The 17,306-nt window shown below is 41.5% G+C and overlaps 1 protein-coding gene across 2 annotated transcripts in view; it reads right to left on the reverse strand.

The window, feature by feature from the left end:
- Positions 1 to 17,306, reverse strand: part of FBN1 (fibrillin 1) — a 305,286-nt gene that overhangs the window by 218,117 nt on the left and 69,863 nt on the right. For both annotated transcript variants that reach the window (XM_073653071.1, XM_073653070.1), the window contains exon 6: positions 16,399 to 16,494. In XM_073653071.1, the coding sequence (XP_073509172.1) occupies positions 16,399 to 16,494 (96 nt within the window). The remainder of the gene's footprint in view (positions 1 to 16,398; positions 16,495 to 17,306) is intronic.

A 17,306-nucleotide genomic window follows, 5' to 3' on the forward strand; every position in this document is an offset into this window, starting at 1 on the left:
GACTATTCCGGTGATTTACATGCTGGAGCACATGTTAAACAGAATTCGGAGTCAGGTGGTGGCACAAGAGGAGGTGGAGGAAGTAGAGGAGGAGGAGTTGTATGCGGAAGGGCTAACATCTGCAAGGTCCAGACGGTCGGCAGCACCAAGGCGGCAGGCATGTGAGGGTGGGGGAGATGATTTTACCAGGGCGCATGGTAGCAGCCAAACTAGTGAGGAAGGTGCAGGAGCCCAGGAAGAAGTGGAGGACGAACTGATGGAAGACTCATCAGATGAGGGAGACCTTGATCACATTTCTGTTGTGCGAGGTTGGGGGGAGAGGACAGAGGAAGGAAGCATGATTGCTACCTCGCCACCAACACAACAGGGACTTGGTGCTCCTGGATGCGCAACACACATGAGTGCCTTCTTGCTGCACTACCTGCAACATGACCCTCGAATTGTGAGAATTAGAAATAATCCTGACTACTGGGTTGCCACACTGTTAGATCCCCGGTACAAAAGTAAATTTGCAGAAATTATTCCTGCCATAGAAAGGGATGCACGCATGCAGGAGTATCAGCAGAGACTGTTGCAGAATCTTACATGTGCTTTTCCACAAAATACCAGTGGTGCACGTAGTGAATCTCACAGTTCCAACTTGCCAACCGTGGGACCGTCAAGTGTTCAGCACTCAAACCGTAACAGAACCACAGTATCTGCTGGTAACATCAATTTTGCGGAATCATTTCACCACTTTTTTAGCCCATCCTTTGCAAGGCCACAGGAGACAAGAAGTCTGACACATAGTCAACGCCTAGAGACGATGGTACAGGAGTATCTCCAAGTAAACATTGAAGCCACGACTGTGTCACTGGACCCTTGCTCTTTTTGGGCTTCCAATCTGGATAAATGGCCGGAGCTAGCCACTTACGCCTTGGAGATCTTGTCATGCCCCGCAGCCAGCGTTCTGTCTGAACGTGTGTTCAGCGCTGCTGGTGGTGTGCTGACAGATAAGCGCACGCGGCTCTCCACTGATAATGTAGACAGACTCACGTTCATAAAGATGAACAAATCATGGATCCGAAACGACTTTTCTACCCCTGTGTCATCCTGGGGAGAGTAAAAGCTTGATGATTGGTTAAAATCACCCTACCAACCGTTTTAAGCTTTCAAATTACTAATCATGTTTATCTGTATCTTGACTGGAAAATAATTTGGGCTTTGTAGCAGTGTGCAGCACTGATCCTATTAGGCCATCTATAATAAGCTTCACCAGATTTAAAATTAAAAATAATTTTTAGCTGCATCTAGCCCGGAAAATAATTTTGGGGCTCCGAGATGCGCAAGACACATAAGTGCCTTCTTGCTGCACTACCTGCAGCATGACCCTCATATTGTCAGAATTCGAAGTAATCATGACTACTGGGTTGCCACACTCTTAGATCCCCCAAACTTTTCGATCAACCTTTTCATTTTAATAAAGACCAAAAAAATGGTCATTTTTGAAATTATAAGCATTAGCAGGTTGTTAGAAACTGAAATCAAACAGTTTTCAACTCAAAACTTTATTCTAGGTGATGTTACATTTTCACATAGGACCCCTTGTTCGAAAGGAGCTTCTGAACTCTCTCGTCCATTGAATTTGTCAGGTTTTGGATGGTTTCTGCTTCAATTGTTTTGCATGAGGACAGAATACCCTCCCAGAGCTGTTGCTTAGATGTGAACTGCCTCCCGCCATCATAGACACTCCTTTTAATGATGCTCCAAAGGTTCTGAATGGGGTAGAGGTCAGGGGAGCATGGGGGTCACACCATAAGTTTGTCCCCTTTTATGCCCATATCAGCCAGAGATGCAGATGTTTTATGTGCAGCATGAGATGGTGCATTATCATGCAGAAAAATGATCTTGCTGTGAAATACACGGTTCTTCTTCTTGAACCATGGCAGGAAGTGCTGTTTGAGAAAATCCACATACATTATGGAGTTCATCTTTAGCGCCTTTAGGGATCCTAAAGGGGCCGACAATCTCTCTCCCCATGATTCCAGCCCAAAACATTACTCCACCTCCTCCTTGTTGGCGCTGTAGCCGTGTTTGCGTGGGGTGTCCATCAACCAGCCATCCTCCACTCCATTCATCTGGACCATCGAGCGCTGCACGGCACTCATCCGTGAACAAAACAGTTTTGAAATCAGTCTTCATGTAATGTTTGGCCCACTGGAGCCGTTTCTGCTTGTGTGAAGTGGATAGAGGAGGTCGACAGGATGGCATATGCACAGCTGCAAACCTCTGAAGGACCCTGCATCTTGTTGTTCGGGGGACGTTGGAGGCACAAGCAGCTTCAAAAACTTGTCTGCTGCTATGACAAGGCTTTTTTGCCGCTGCTGTTTCAACCTGACGTAATTGCCTGTAGGAAAGAGTCCTCAATTTGCCCTTATCAGCACGCACACGTGTGTACTGTGAATCAGCTACATACTTCTTGATTGCCAAGACACTTCATCCTGATCATCGCACAATGTTGATTGTAGTCATGCCTTGACCTAAACACTCCACAATTTGTTGCTTCTCAGCAGCCGACACATCCTTTTTCTTTCCCATTTTGGCAGAAAATGTAGGCTGCTTAATAATGTGAGAGAGCCTTCTTAAGTAGTCTTGCCTTTCATTGGACACACCTGCCAAACTAATTAGCACAGGTGTCTGCAATTGCTTACAGTGATATAAAGAGCCCTGACACACATCACCATCAATGAGTTTAACTGACAAACAAACAAATTCTTCCCTTATCACTCCTAAACACTTTTTGCATAATAATTTGGAACGCGGTGTACATGTGCTTTTCCACAAAACACCAGTGGTTCACGTAGTGAATCTCACAGTTCTAACTTGCCAACCGTGGTCTGTATGGAATTGTTCAATAAAGGGCCCAAAATTAAGATAACATAGATGGGAGAGGTCTCTATGAATAGGAATTCCTAAGTATTTGATACCCTGTGAGGGCCAGGCAAAGGGAAAGTTGGACTGGATGGAATCCTATATGGATTTAGGGAGGGAGACATCGAGGGCCTCAGACTTCGCTGCATTGATTTTAAAATTTTACCATGTAACAAAGTGATCTATTTCAGCCATAACAGCAGGGATGGATATATGTGATTGAGTGATATATACTAGGACATCATCAGCAAATAGAGAGCACTTGTACTCGGTGCCTCCCACCTCAATCCACCTAATATTGGGGTTATGGCGAATTGATGAGAGCAGGTGCTCCGTCACTAGGATGTATAAGAGAGGGGACAGAGGACATCCCTGCCTTGTCCCATTGGTGATTGTGAAAGGTGATGAAAATGTTCTGACGCACCCCCTGGGCCTTGGGACACCCGGAGCCGGACCCTTTTTGGTGGATGCTGGTGGTTGTAGTCTTCGTGGCGGCGATCCGGTTCCGTGGCTCAGGGCGGTCAAACCAGTGGCGGAACTATTTATGTGGTTTTGATGTTTAAATGTCCGACTACGCCACCCGTGGATTGCGGTCAGAGTGAACCGCCGCTACAGGGCAGACCGCTAAGGCTGGTGTTGTGGGTGCAGCAGAGCGTAGCATAACTCCCCACGGGAGGAGTATAGCCTCAGGGCAGTGTATGCGGAGGATGGGGGTGATGGTGCAGGGCAGCAGCAGTAACGACACGGAGTCAGTGATGCAGTTCAGGGCCTTTACTCACAGTTCTTATTATCCAGACCACGTCTGCAGGTAACGGCTGCCCACGTCGTACTGTGCTCATCAGGTGAGGGGCTCAGACAACTCCCAGATAACTTTGGAGCGCTTCACAGGACCCCCTTTGTGTGTCCTTTGTCTGGCCTTTCTTACCAACACTTCTGTCCGGCTGCCTCGGGCCTCCTCTTGGTAAACTTGGCGCCAGTTTCCCTGACCCTATGTGGTGCCTTCCTAGCGGGTGGAGCAAGGGGCTGCGCCACATAAAATGTCAGAGCCTCCGGTTTCTAGCTGAGGGTCGTTTCCTGCCTCCACTAGTTCGGGGACCGGTCTCCCCCTTTGGCCTGACCCCTCCACGCAGGTGGATTCGGGCGTGCGGTGGCGACTCGCCCGTCCGCACCCCTGGGATCCCTTCATTCCTCGTTCCTGGAGCCTTCTCCGCTCCTCTTCCTTCCTTCTCCCTCTTGCAGGCCTGGGCCTCTGTTACTAGGCCCGCCTCCGGAGCAGAGCTCATGCAGAGCCCCTGCTCCCTGCCACTTCTGCTCAGACTTCTCTGCACTGAACTAAGATGGTGCCCACCTTTTATACTCCCTTCTCAATGCACCCAGGAACTGCTTCCTCCCTGCTCCTGCACTGCAGGGTTCCCCTTCCTCAGTGTTCCCTCTCCCCACTCCAGCCAGGGACAGGGACTGTCGTGCCCATCTCAGGGGCATATTGGTCGCCCTGCCCCACGGCAATGTGGTGTAATGCATGCAGGTGTCGGGTCCTGATCCACACTCCATCCTTATCTGAGAGTGAGATATCACACCTCTGGGTGAGGTGCAATACGTCTGTAGCAACCGAGCCCTCGGTGCTACAGTTCCATTTATCTTCAGCCTAGGTGACGTATTGTGATACAGGGCCGTGATTTTGGCTATAAAAGGGTCCCCTAGACCCCTACCCCAAGCTTTTTAAGAGAATCATATATGGCGTGCCAGGAGACTCTATGGAATGCTTTCTCAGCATCCAACGAGAGTATCTACTTACAAATTTTTAACTGCATCTAGCCCAGGAAATACTTTGTGCCTAGTAGCAGTGTCTGCTAGTCAGCGGATTATCCCGGCTGTTAAGCAAGCTACACCACCTGTAGTTTGGACACTTAATTTTTTCAAAGGAAATGCTTCGGGACCACGGGATACTTAGTGAAGAGCATCAGGAGGCACCCCAAGGCATAGGGGCTGGGACTGGCACTAGGATGCCTTGCGGTGGACAGCCGAGCTCGATCCTTATAAAAGCTTTTTAACTGCAGCAGCTTTAGTGGACGCTACTGGAGCTGGAATTACGCGGCTGCTGGCATGAGACTTGCCCTCCAATAGATCCTTGTAAATGGATTTAAAGTGTATTCATTCAAATTAGAGGGACAATTTAAATTAAAAAGCTTAGAGCTGCCTCCACCACAGGGGGGCTCTCTCGACCCACCAGCGGACAGGCACCAGTATTGGGAGAGGGGGGCTGGCCGTCAGGGTTCACCGCGGCTCTGGCACAAACCCGGCGACACGGAGGTGGCACGGGCAGGAGCGGACTGGCCGTCTCGGCTTCTCACTTTTTGGATTTTAGAAGGGCATGACATGCCTATATCTGTGTCTCCCCCTCCTTTTACTCCTCCACCTCTTTTCTTTTCGCATGACTATATGTACTTGTCACTTTTCCATGTGTTAGTTGTGTCTTCTGAGCAGTTTGTCAGCTTTTGGACACCTTTGAAGGTGTTTTCTATGTGTTTCTATGTGTTTTTGTTTGCCTGCCATTGGTTTTAACGGTGTTCGAAGGTGTTCGACGAACAGTTCGACGAACAGTTCGGCGAACACACGGGTGTTCGACGAACCGAACCGAACTCGAACACTACGGGGGTGGCTCAACACTAGTTATCATATGTTCTAAAAATCAAACTTACTGCCTCTAACTTGCAGCTTTCACTCTGCAAAACCTGACTGCATACATGTGCAACGTGCAGCCAGCAAACCACATCTGTCCCTAGAACTACTGTCCAAGAATTGTCTTTGTCCAACCCAGTGCGGAGTCCAAACAATGATGTACTACATATTAAGTCACTCATGGACAGATGCTTGTGATGGGTGGCAGTAAAGAATGCAGCGTAATATTTCCAACGGTTTAGAGAGTACGCACGTAGCTACCATAGCACTATGTAAATCATCTGATTGACACCACAGTGACACTAACCATTTGTTTCATAAAAGTAAATATGCTCCATGGATATGAGTGGCATTACTCAGCTGTAGCAACAAAGCACAAATATTTAGAAGGAAGCAACGTGAAGACAGATGTTCTGCTATACTGATCTTCACTCCAAATAATTTCCTAAGTCTTTGGAGCCCTATGGAATATGGAGCCCTAAGTATGCATATAGTAACTGCGGCAAGGATGAGATATTCTTCAGTAACAAAATGTTTCTATGTCTTACTGTTATTACAGTTCAGCCTCATAACTAGACAAATAAAGAAGATCATAATATTCTAACACCACATGTAAGACTAGACCACTATGATCTATCATAAAAAACAGAACATGGTCACAAATCACTTCAGTTTCATAACGAAAGCCATACAGAGACTATGGTACACCTCAAGAAGTCCACTTCCGCATTATTCCTTGAACATGTCTGTGCAAATAGCAAGCTTTAACAGACAACTAAGCCGACTGTACAAAAACACTCTTCAGTTATCTACACCATTTTAAAAAATATACATAAAAATATTTGGTTTTGTCAACTACAAGAATGGTTCTGATATTAGTTTAAGTCTATGTTCTGAATGATGATTACTCCATTTCTATGACCCTTTTAATATTGGGAATACAGAAATTAAAATCATCTTTCTCAAACTAAAATTTCATTTTAGATAAAATCTTGATGCAACAAGTGGTCACTTAGCTGGAGAAATCATTGGGAGAGACTTATTAAGTCATTTACACCAAAGAAACCTATAGTTTATGACTTACACCATATTTTTTATGTGTTTGGTGCAAACTTTTGGCATAAAGTAAATCAACTAGTACATGGCGTAATCTTAGAAAACACAGTCTAGATGCCGGCAACAGAATACAGAATACACAGTTGCCCACTGTGTATTAGAGTACACAGTTGCCGATGGCGGCAACAGAGGAGATGGAGAAATTAATTTCTCGGTCTCCTCCGCAGCTGTGCTGTAATACTCTCTTGCAAGAGGATAGGAGACAAGGGCACTGACACTCGGCTCCCGCTCTCAGCAGAGCTGGAGCCGAGTGTCATTAGCATATCGCTCCGATGCCATACACTTGTGTGTCCCCGACCTAATACTGATTACATTGATTAGATTTCAGTGCACAGGGGCCGGACTGTGCACTGGGTCTTCTCATCCCTGTCTGATTCCCCAGCCTCTCCACCTGCCTACGGTCTTTGAATGACCTGCCTCCTCTGTTTGAAATCTCAGCAGTGACCTGTCATTCAAACATCAGAGGCAGGTGGAGAGGAATCACAGACAGGGAGGAGAAGACCCAGTGCACAGTAAGGCCCCTGTGCACCGAAATCTAATTAGCAGAAAACTTCAAATTTTGATTAAAGAAGAATCACAAAGCGAATTTTTTTCTCTAAAGGTATCAGTGTAATCTGTATTACAGCACCATTACAGACATTTTTTTACTTTACATTACAAGATCATGCTGGCAGGTTCTCTTTAAAAAATGTGATGCCCAATTGAGCCATTTTATATGTCTGTATTTCCAATTCTCTTTTTTTTTCAATAAGTATTTTCTCTAAAACAGTAAAAGATTTTGGTACAAAGTACTAAAAGACATATTGCTAAAAAAAATTGCAAGAATTTACTTCTTTCTGGAATTAAATGAGCAGTGACTGTTTGCATGCCAAATTCTTATCATAACCCAAGCGAACATGAACAGACCTAAAGCAGGACCCCAAATATATTGGCTTGCCCCAGGAGCCTTAGATTTTGAAATTAAGTATGTTTGTGTTAAATATTTTAGAACAAACTATCTACAGTATGTCATCAGAATTGTAGTAATTTTTCTTTTAATACTTTTGGTATTTTTAGAGGGAAAGATAATTTTGGTTACTTTAACAAGGGGGTATGACTTAGAGTAGTGTGTAACCCATAAAAATGTATCCTACAACAAAAAGTAGGTATTGGAAATAGGACCGCCAGAACAATAAGAATATTATTATCAGGAATTGCTTGCAGAAATTTCTGCAAGTTTCTGCACGTCTTGGCAGCAAAAATGCTGCGGAAATTCCAGTGTTTTTGATGCATTTTCATGCGTTTTTTGTGGGTTTTTGCCTGCCGATTTGCCATGCGCTTTTTTCAAAGCATTGTATTGGAAAAACGCAGGCCAAAACGCACAAAGAATGGACATGCTGCTTCTTTTTCTGCACATGAAATTCAGTCAGGAAAATTCCTGATTATGTGCACAGAACTTGCAAAATGTCATAGGAAATCATGGGATAAGATTTGCAATGCGTTTTTGGCCCATTTCTGCACGGAAAAAAAGCACCAAAAACGCAATGTGTTGTGAACGAAACATGTCGGCTCAAAAAACACTACCATTTAACCAGTTAGAAACAACTACCATACATGTACGATGGCCGTGAGCCATCACTGTATGGTTCAGTAACTGAGACAACTGCCATGCAACATGGGAACTAACTGTGTTACCTAACCGGCACCTGACAATAACTGATGCAATCGGAGCTAGGTTCAATCAAACTACTTTGTCTCCCTAAATGCCACTATCAATCGTGACAGTGGCATATATAAGTCTTCAAAATGGCGACCGTCACTTAATTGCAACATGCAGCTTGAATGCCATAGCAGCTGTGGGCCTTTTGATGGCCCCAATGTTTGCCATTTGAGATCTCCTATGTAAAGTAGACTGTGGCTGGTCTTCATAGACTATCATCTAGTTCACAGTACAGTGCAATACTAATACAGTATTGCATAATCAATCAAGAGAGCGGAGGTTTATGTTCCCTAAGAAGAATACCGCATTTTTCGGACTATAAGACGGACCCATAGTCCCTTCCACCTCTATGCACGGAAGCCGGCGTCTAGAGTTGGGAGGGATTATGGGCGTGGGGAGCAATGAATATTAATTTTCTTTAATAGTGGGCACACTGTTAGTCGCAGCCGCCGGCTCCTGAACAGGTGGGCAATCACGTTTGCCCGCTATTAAAGAAAATGAATATTCATAGCTCCACACGTCTATAGTCCCGCCCACCTCTATGCGCCGAGAGGTGGGCGGGACTATGGGAGTGGAAAGCATTGAATATTCATTTTGCTTAATAGCTGGCACACGTAATCACCCACCCGTTCAGGAGCCAGTGGCTGCGGCTAACACCATGCTCGCTATTAAAGAGAATATTCACTGCTCCACACCCCCATAGTCCCGGGCGTGGGGAGCAGTGAATATTCCGGCAGCTAACCTAGGCGTGTGGGGGCACATAGCAGTAACGTCATGCGTTGCTTACACGCTGAACTCAGCAGATTGCATCCGAACACGACACAGCACTGCGAGGAAGCGGAGAGGTGAGTAGAAACGTTTATTTTTTTGTGTGTGCAGCGGGATGGGGGCCATATATACTAGGATGAGGGCCCTGTATACCAGGAAGGGGGGCCATGTATACCATACCTAGACAGGGTGGCCGTGTATACCAGGATGGGGTGGCCGTGTATACCAGGATGGGGTGGCCCCAAAAATGGTATTAATAAAAATGTAAATTTGATGAATAAAAACCGACATAAAAATAAAAAAGCTACAGGTCTCAGAAAATGGTGACAATTTTCTTTTCTCGCAAATTTCCAATTTGTTTTCTCCATTTAAATAGAAAAAAAATAAACTTTATATTTTTGGTATCGCTATAATTGTACTGACCTGAAAAATCATATTGCCAACTCATTCTTACAGCACAATGAATGCCTTAAAAACAAAACCCAAAAAACTTTCCGGAATTGTGGATATTGTTTACCATCTCACCACTCTTGGAATTTTTTTCCATTCTACAATACTTTAGATGGAAAACATATGGTTTCATTAAAAAATAGAACTTATCCCACAAAAAAACAAGTTTTCATACAGCCATGTAGACAAAAAATAAAAAAAAGTTATGCCTTTATGAAGAAGGGGATGAATGAAGTGCAAAAATAGGAAAATGGTGAATCTTCAGATAAAGGAGCCAATGGTCAATAAAGAGGAGGCGGTTCTGGGTGGGGAATAGAGCTGGAGTGACAGAGGCTTTAGATCTACAAATAGCTCTTCAGCCTACCTTCATATCAATTCAAATGCTGATTTCTCAGTAATAGAGAAATGGACTGGCCATGTAAAGGTATTGCTGGACTTGTTTTTGTAAGAGCTACATGTGCATATAAATAGGTTAGAGGGTGAAATCTTGCTTACAGATTCCCTTTAAGGGTTTAACTAAGCTATATGCTGTGGTAATGGATAGCGCTTGGTACCTTACTTCTAAATTATTTAGGAGACAATATCTCTTGTTCATCTGAACAGTATCAGCTTGTCAAAATGCTATCAATCTGGCATTGGAAGAATGTGTTCTTAAAGGGGTTGTCCACTACTCGGACAACTCCTTCTCAATTACTATATTTCCCCCATGTAAAATAATGACAGCTACAGTCACCTCCAATGTGTTTTCCCAGGGCTCGTGTGACATTGTTATGTCAACCAATCAGTGGCCGCTTCACTCTCACTTCCTTCAAACAAAACTGACACCGGGAAGAAATGAGAGCTATTGCTGCTCTCTGACCTCCTCTGCATGTCAGCTTCATCTGAAGGGAGAATGAAGCAGCCACAGATTGGCTGCAGGGCTCACATGAAATAATAATGTCATGCGAGCCCCTTGAGAGCAGGTGCCAGCATTGCTGGAATGGTGCCGACACCTAAGGTGAGTATTTTATTTTACATGGGGGGAATTTAGTGATTGAGAAGGGGTTCTCTGAGTAGTGGACAACCTCTGTAAGACCACCACCAAATAAACTGTAGTTTCCATATAATAGTTCCTGTAAGAAGGTCAACCTAATGAAAATACCAATGAAATGTCTTCTATTGCTTAGAATCAATAATGTAATAATTGAAATGTTATATATTAATTCTTATCTCTGTTTTATCCTTGTGCTTATGGTTAACATCCTTTGCAATCAATGAATTTTGAAGCTGTTCTTATACGGATTGAATTAGATTTTAGACTTTTATGGCATTGCATATTTTACTGCATATGGTAAGAAACATAAGGCTTACTTTACTCTCTTATTATAAATCTCTATAGATTTGGCAATTTGCCAGGTGAGTGTCCACTCCTAAGGGAAAAACAAATCTTCCCCAGCTGAAGATTCATTGGTGAATCAAACACATGAATTTCATGTATGTAGGTCATAAATTTAGAGCAAAAGATGATACTACTTAAACAGGTTACTCCCACACAATAAAAAGATTACATTTATAAGATGTACAATGTGTTAAATTCAAGGAATTACGCTTTGTATCTGACTTTTGTTGAGAGGGGGCTCACAGAAAGGTTAGGGGGTTACAAACATTTTAAATAGGAAGCTTTGAAAACATCCCACAATAGCAAAAGAGCCAATGTACTATTATTATTGTACAAAGCTGATCAGGGAAGCGAGGAAGCAAGACACTTCTAGATCTCACACTTCTAGGATGACCAGTGATGTTACTAGCCATAATATATATATATATATATATATATATATATATATATATATATATATATATATATATATATATACAGTACAGACCAAAAGTTTGGACACACCTTCTCATTTAAAGATTTTTCTGTATTGTCATGACTATGAAAATTGTATATTCACACTGAAGGCATCAAAACTATGAATTAACACATGTGGAATTATATACTTAACAAAAAAGTGTGAAACAACTGAAAATATGTCTTATATTCTAGGTTCTTCAAAGTAGCCACCTTTTCCATTGATGACTGCTTTGCACACTCTTGGCATTCTCTTGATGAGCTTCAAGAGGTAGTCACCGGAAATGGTCTTCCAACAATCTTGAAGGAGTTCCCAGAGATGCTTAGCACTTGTTGGCCCTTTTGCCTTCACTCTGCGGTCCAGCTCACCCCAAACCACCTTGATTGGGTTCAAGTCTGGTGACTGTGGAGGCCAGGTCATCTGGCGTAGCACCCCATCACTCTCCTTCTTGGTCAAATAGCCCTTACACAGCCTGGAGGTGTGCTTGGGGTCATTGTCCTGTTGAAAAATAAATGATGGTCCAACTAAACGCAAACCGGATGGAATAGCATGCCGCTGCAAGATGCTGTGGTAGCCATGCTGGTTCAGTATGCCTTCAATTTTGAATAAATCCCCAACAGTGTCACCAGCAGAGCACCCCCACACCATCACACCTCCTCCTCCATGCTTCACGGTGGGAACCAGGCATGTAGAGTCCATCCGTTCACCTTTTCTGCGTCGCACAAAGACACGGTGGTTGGAACCAAAGATCTCAAATTTGGACTCATCAGACCAAAGCACAGATTTCCACTGGTCTAATGTCCATTCCTTGTGTTCTTTAGCCCAAACAAGTCTCTTCTGCTTGTTGCCTGTCCTTAGCAGTGGTTTCCTAGCAGCTATTTTACCATGAAGGCCTGCTGCACAAAGTCTCCTCTTAACAGTTGTTGAAGAGATGTGTCTGCTGCTAGAACTCTGTGTGGCATTGACCTGGTCTCTAATCTGAGCTGCTGTTAACCTGCGATTTCTGAGGCTGGTGACTCGGATAAACTTATCCTCAGAAGCAGAGGTGACTCTTGGTCTTCCTTTCCTGGGGCGGTCCTCATGTGAGCCAGTTTCTTTGTAGCGCTTGATGGATTTTGCAACTGCACTTGGGGACACTTTCAAAGTTTGCCCAATTTTTCGGACTGACTGACCTTCATTTCTTAAAGTAATGATGGCCACTAGTTTTTCTTTACTTAGCTGCTTTTTTCTTGCCATAATACAAATTCTAACAGTCTATTCAGTAGGACTATCAGCTGTGTATCCACCTGACTTCTGCACAACACAACTGATGGTCCCAACACCATTTATAAGGCAAGAAATCCCACTTATTAAACCTGACAGGGCACACCTGTGAAGTGAAAACCATTTCCGGTGACTACCTCTTGAAGCTCATCAAGAGAATGCCAAGAGTGTGCAAAGCAGTCATCAAAGCAAAAGGTGGCTACTTTGAAGAACCTAGAATATAAGACATATTTTCAGTTGTTTCACACTTGTTTGTTAAGTATATAATTCCACATGTGTTAATTCATAGTTTTGATGCCTTCAGTGTGAATGTACAATTTTCATTGTCATGAAAATACAGAAAAATCTTTAAATGAGAAGGTGTGTCCAACCTTTTGGTCTGTACTGTGTACATGTATATATATATATATATATATATATATATATATATATATATATATATATAAACACCTGGCTAAAAAGGGAAGATGGCCACCTGGTCCCAGTGGCCCAGTACAATTCATTTAATCTGTGATATACCACATTTCTGTGGCCAATCAGTAATCCAAAATATCTTACTATCTGACATTTCTATCGTCTCATTTGTGACAGAATAACTGGCAATTTGTTTTTGTTTTTTTGTTTTTTTTAACTCTGAGTAGTAGACACACAAAATTTTCCACATTTTTTAACAATCACTAAAATTTCCTATTTTTAATAATCATTTTTTAATATGAGCATGGTTAAATTCCCCAAGACCTAAAATGTTGCCTATTGCAAAAGACATTTAAATGACCCATGTAGAAAGAAAAGATAAAAGTTCCATGCAAGAATACAGTAGAGTCACTATCTACTTAAGGGGTGATTTCCAACATTAAAGAGGACCTTTCACCAAATTTTTCATGTTGAGCTGGGCACTCTGTAATCGTGATTGCAGAGCAGACTAAAATGTTTTTTTGTTTTTTTTTAATTTTGCCTTTACATTGTAGAAATATTAGCACTTAAAGTATTTGTCACCTAAACAGTTAACTGTGGTTTAGTCCTAGTGGGTGTTATCAGATAGGTTTTACTGGTGGCAGGTACTTCTACTCCCTGTATGAGTTGCTATCAGAGAACTTTTGTTAAGTTCAAATAGGTGCTAACTCTTTTTCTGCTAAATACTTTAATTGCTAATATATCTGCAATGGAGAGACAATTTTTTTTAAAAATAACAAAAACAATTAATTCCGCTCTGCAGCCGCTATTACATTGTGTGTCCAGTGCAACATGAAAAATTTGGTGAAAGGTTCTTTTTAAATGTTATTCCCAATCCCTAAGTGATGACTTTTAATGCCAGGAATAACCATTTATATTCTACCATATGCCTTCTGTACAGTAATGCAGTAGCAAGAAGGTGGTACCTCAGGTGTTAACGAGGGTCTTCAGTTCAATTCTTGGAAACAAGTAACATGTTTTTGCAGCAGGCACCAATAAGCACAGAGAAGAACGAAAGGAGCAGAAAAGAGGATAGCTATATATAATAATGTGAAAAAGAAACACAGAAGTCAAGTAATTAGTGGAAAGTGAAGTTCAGAAATCTGATGAATAAAAGGTGACAATACATTGATTTTGGAAATGAAAAACAGTGACATCAGCACAAATTGTTACAAAACTGTTAGATTACATTATGTGGTGTATATTATTGTGATACGTCCACATTTAATTTGCTTGATCAAAAGGGCAAACAAATGCTTGTTTTCAATGGATCAAAACATTTACCCACTTATCTGTCCCTTTTATGGTCCACATGCTCTGCACACCGTCAACTGTTTGGCTTTATTTCAAGGTGGTATAGGATCATATTACTGTTTTTACCAAGAAATTCCCTAAAGGGAACCTTTAACATTGAACCTGCAGTCCCATTTGTGGGCAGCAATTTTTTTAAAGCTGGAAGAACTGAATAGACAGATATACAGTTTTGTTGGAAAAAAATACTATGAGTTGTAGCTTATTAATTAAAGTTCCTGCTTATTCTGGGCTTAGGAGTCAAGTGGGCAGTCCTATAAACCATAGAGAGCTTTCCTTGACAAGTTTGTATATAGAGATAAGTGTCAATCACTGAGTAAGGTCTCATTCACACGTCAGTATTTTTCACGTATGCAAAAAAAAAAAATGTTACCGGTGTCATCAGTATTTTGAATCTGTGTCATCAGTATTTTTCAAGGATGGATAAATAAATAAATTACAAAACTTCTCCTAACCTTTGCCATGTTAAGCACGGACGGCACATGGATGCTATCCATGTGCTGCACGTGTTTATTTCAGTGCCATAGACTTGTATTTGCACACTGCATGTGTTTTGCACAGACACATGGTAATTAACAAAAACAGGGACATGTGAACAGCCCTATTGACTATCATAGGTACGTTTTGTATCCGTAAAAAACACAGATACAACACGTATGTGCAACACGGAGGTCTGAATGAGGCCTAATACCGTCCACTGGTAGAGATGAGCAAATCGTATAGAGGCAAACTGAATTTTGCCTTGATACATGTGAATCCAATTTTTTTGTGATGAACTTTGCAAGTCCAGTAACACAGAAAATCTAGTTTCCTGGCCTAATTGCAGCAAATCTGCCAAATTTGAATTTGAACAGTTTCGCTCATCGTTACCCATTGGAATACTAAGCCCAGAATAATCAGGAATGGATTCTGTAAGCTTAAGCAAGGATTCATAGGGTCAAATACCAAAAATTTGACTTTTAACAAGCTATTTTTACAATCAAAAGGTTTTTTAAAAAAAAATACTTTTTCTATTAACTTATAATAAAAAAAAATTGTACATCTTTAAGTTTATAGAACAAGAATATACATTAAAACAATTTAAAACTGTACAATATTCATTTTTCTAGAATTACAATTAGAATATAATAGGACGGGACATTGGCTTTTTGGCATTTTCAATTAGAGACATTGACTTTAATTAAAAAAAAAAGGTTGGTACAAATAGTACAAATTTGTGTTCTAGGAATGTAAGACATAACGATCATATCTAGCAAAAAAAAAAAAACAACAAAAAGGCAATGTGAACTCACCCTATAGCTATTTGCAGACAGTTTACTTCAGAGTTTTTTTCAGTGGACCCTCTCCAAAAATCCAACTAAAAGTGCTTGAAAATGTTAGGAAAACTTTTTCTATTCATTTCTACTGGAAATCTATTTTGATATACAAATGACATATTTAGTTTTTTTTTTCCTAAACAGGTTTTGAAAAATGCTTGGTGGAATAAAAGAAGTGCATGTCACCTCTTTGAAGCCTATCATGAAGGAAAGCTCAACAAAAACTTCAGAAAAAAAAAACACTCCCAAAGTTCTTCAAAAACTTTTCAAAACCAATTTAAGAAAATATTTTTTTTTTTTCTGCTAGACAAACATGTCTTTTTTTGAACGCCTCAGGATATCAAGCTGAACCTTGTCTAAAAAGATTTAACAATAAGATCTATATAACAATTGTTCTTAATGCCATCACATAGATCTCAATGGTAAATCTAAGTGCAGCCTGTGGTGCTTAGAGGTAGACCATAACACAAGAACAAAAAAAAGTCCACATTACGGCAGTCTGGAAGCAGGCCAAAATAATAAATATCAGCTCTATTCTATGAATGAATTGATCTAGTGTCAGTGTGTCGACTTATTTGTGATCTATAATATCACTTACCTCTTTCACACTGGGGTCCTGTAAAGCCATATGTGCATGCACAGCGATTTGGAGCCACACATCGTCCACCATTTAGGCACCCATGTTCACAGACAGCTATATAAGGTAGAAGGTTTTTGATTTATATCCTTAATACATTGGAAAACATAAAAGTAATGGAACTAAGCACAACAAATTTTAAAATACATAATACAGTATATGGTCTTCTGAAAAGACACTATATCCTCTTTCACTCTTTCTTTCTCAAACATGGACAACTATACATACTTCTAAGCTAATTATAATCAGATTGTGATGAGATTTTTATCTCAAAATGTATACAGAATGTCATTTGTGCTCTAATACTTAGTTCAGGTCAGATCTTCACTTCTTCAGTAACTTCATGAATATTTCCATTTCCTACCCTAATAAATGTGTTTGGACGTCTGTGGAACCCACACTAAGGCTCAGTTCCCACGATGAGTATTTGGTGCATTTTTTATGCTGTGTATTTTCGTTGTGCAAAAAATGCAGCATATTACAATTCCAGGAAAGTGGATGGGCTTTAAAGGAATTTCATACCCACTGTACTGTTCACTTTTACATAGCATAAAAAAAATGTGCGTTTTTTTTGCGGATTTTCCCTAAACACTTGAAATGAGTAAAATCCACATGAAAAAAAATATATGCCGCATTTTTCGGACTATAAGACGCACTTTTTTCCTCCAAGATTTTGGAGGAAAGTGGGGGGTGCGTCTTATAGTCCGGATAATATATTCCGGCTGTAGAGGGTGGGGGGGGGGGCGTAGCGGCAGAGAGGGGCACAGGCAGTAGCCGTAGCCGGCTGCTGCAGCGGTCACATGTGCCTGCTACTAAAGAGAATGAATATTCCCTTCTCTCCACACCCATGGGAGTGGAGAAGAGTGAAT

Source organism: Phyllobates terribilis, unplaced genomic scaffold (assembly GCF_046119375.1).
Source record: "Phyllobates terribilis strain yellow unplaced genomic scaffold, ASM4611937v1 Scaffold_11__3_contigs__length_659146591, whole genome shotgun sequence".
NCBI lineage: Eukaryota > Metazoa > Chordata > Amphibia > Anura > Dendrobatidae > Phyllobates > Phyllobates terribilis.